Source organism: Triticum dicoccoides, unplaced genomic scaffold (assembly GCF_002162155.2).
Source record: "Triticum dicoccoides isolate Atlit2015 ecotype Zavitan unplaced genomic scaffold, WEW_v2.0 scaffold241250, whole genome shotgun sequence".
Classification (NCBI taxonomy): Eukaryota; Viridiplantae; Streptophyta; class Magnoliopsida; order Poales; family Poaceae; genus Triticum; species Triticum dicoccoides.
Window position 1 is genome coordinate 1 of NW_021249473.1, and position 1,701 is coordinate 1,701.

At 46.8% G+C, this 1,701-nt stretch overlaps 1 protein-coding gene across 1 annotated transcript; it reads right to left on the reverse strand.

The window, feature by feature from the left end:
* Positions 1 to 6: 6 nt before the first annotated feature.
* Positions 7 to 614, reverse strand: LOC119345475 (chymopapain-like). The gene has a single exon (XM_037615537.1). The coding sequence runs from the start codon at positions 612 to 614 to the stop codon at positions 129 to 131; it is 486 nt and encodes a 161-aa protein (XP_037471434.1). The 3' UTR covers positions 7 to 128.
* Between the last annotated feature and the right edge of the window lie 1,087 nt (positions 615 to 1,701).

Here is a 1,701-nt window from a genome sequence, read left to right on the forward strand (position 1 = left end):
AAGAGATTGGCTCCGATACCATGTAGAAATGCATGCTCTAGCCAATGCAACCAAAAGACCAATCTGATGGAAGAGACTAGGCAGGACATTATACGTCAACACTTGATCAGGTTGAAAATGGATGATGTTTACTTACAACACGATGAGGTTTGCGCCTTGGGCGGCACCACGGCTCCTTTGGCCCTCCAGTCCACGCTGGCCGGATCCAAGGAGACATCGACACCGCCAGACGACCACATGTTGGCGTTGGCGCCCTGGGCCGTTGTGATGACTGCATTATCATCCTTGGTGCGATCGTCACCGTCGTAAGATGTGAACTTGGCGAGGAACTCCTCCCGGGTGAGGTCGGCGAACTGGTTCTCGCTGAGCTGGTAGGTGAGGTTGCCGCGGCGGTTGGTGGCGTCGATGTACTCCACGTTGTCGCGGTATACGTGGAAGCGTCGCAGCTTCTCCCCCACGCTCGGGTACGACCGGTTGTGCGTGGCCTGCCACCGGAGGAACCTGTCCATCATCAGCATGTCGCCCACGTCGACGCCACGGCCGCTCACCGCCGCCGCCCATGCCAGCAAGATTGTACTAGTGATCGCCGGCCATGTGCCAGGGGAGAAAGCCATATCGGTCGATGGATCGATCTGTAGATTCGTTTGCTTATATGGTGCTTGCGGTGGAGCGCGGGAACACGTCTTTCGGAGGTGTCGGCCGGCGGCGAACGCGTGCATGCATGCTGCTGGTGCACCACGTAGTGGAGGAGGAATGGTAACGAGCTACATTTTCTGTTGGTCTCTTGCAGTGGTGCATACATATGTGACTTGGCACACGAAATAAATAGTGTGTTGGTTAGGTACTTAGGTTGCGTTGCCGTGCACACTAACATACTAGATCGTATGGCGAGCAGCAGTGATGTGATGGCGACTAAAGGTAGCGGCCGGACACCGGTTATTTGTCTACCACCTTAGCTAAACAAACTTTTTTCTTTTGCGGGAGATTAGCTAAACAAACTTCATGCTCACCTTCATGATCTAAATGTACTTCATCTACTAAATTTTGTTTTCATGTTGACCGGCTTGTTTTTTTTCTTTCTTTTTGCGAATAATGTTGACCGGCTTGTTGCGCTTGTCAATTCAAAATCCCTGGGCCATGACACATCGAGCATACAATTTTACTTATGATGATATGGCTCAACATGTATGGTTCTACTCATGGTGTTTTAATCAATGAAGGTGGCGGCCGAGAGGTCTCCGCTATGGTGGCCACATTGGCGGGGCCATGATTTTTGACATGGGTACATGGGTATGTAGGGTCAAATTCACAAAAAAAGCATCTTCTACAGCTCAATGATATACTTTGGCGGAGTAAGATATAGAAAGTTCATAAAAATGATTAAAAAATTATGAATTATTCTTTGTAGCGAAAATATTTCCAATGATTTACTATCATTGCAAGAACAAGGAGAGAATCAAAATATAATTTAACTACGTTGTAAGAACAAGTTTTATAGCAACTCAGCGCAAATTCTGCTTAAATTTAACTAAATGCCTCAATTGATCAATCAAAAAATTAAAAAATATGAAGACAATCCTTTATTCTCTACTGATATTTGTTGGCGACTTGCAATGTATGAGATCGAATCTCCCTAAACTTTTCGTCTTCTCCAGCAACTACGCATTGCATCTCGGCGATAGTGAAATTTTTTCTATCTTG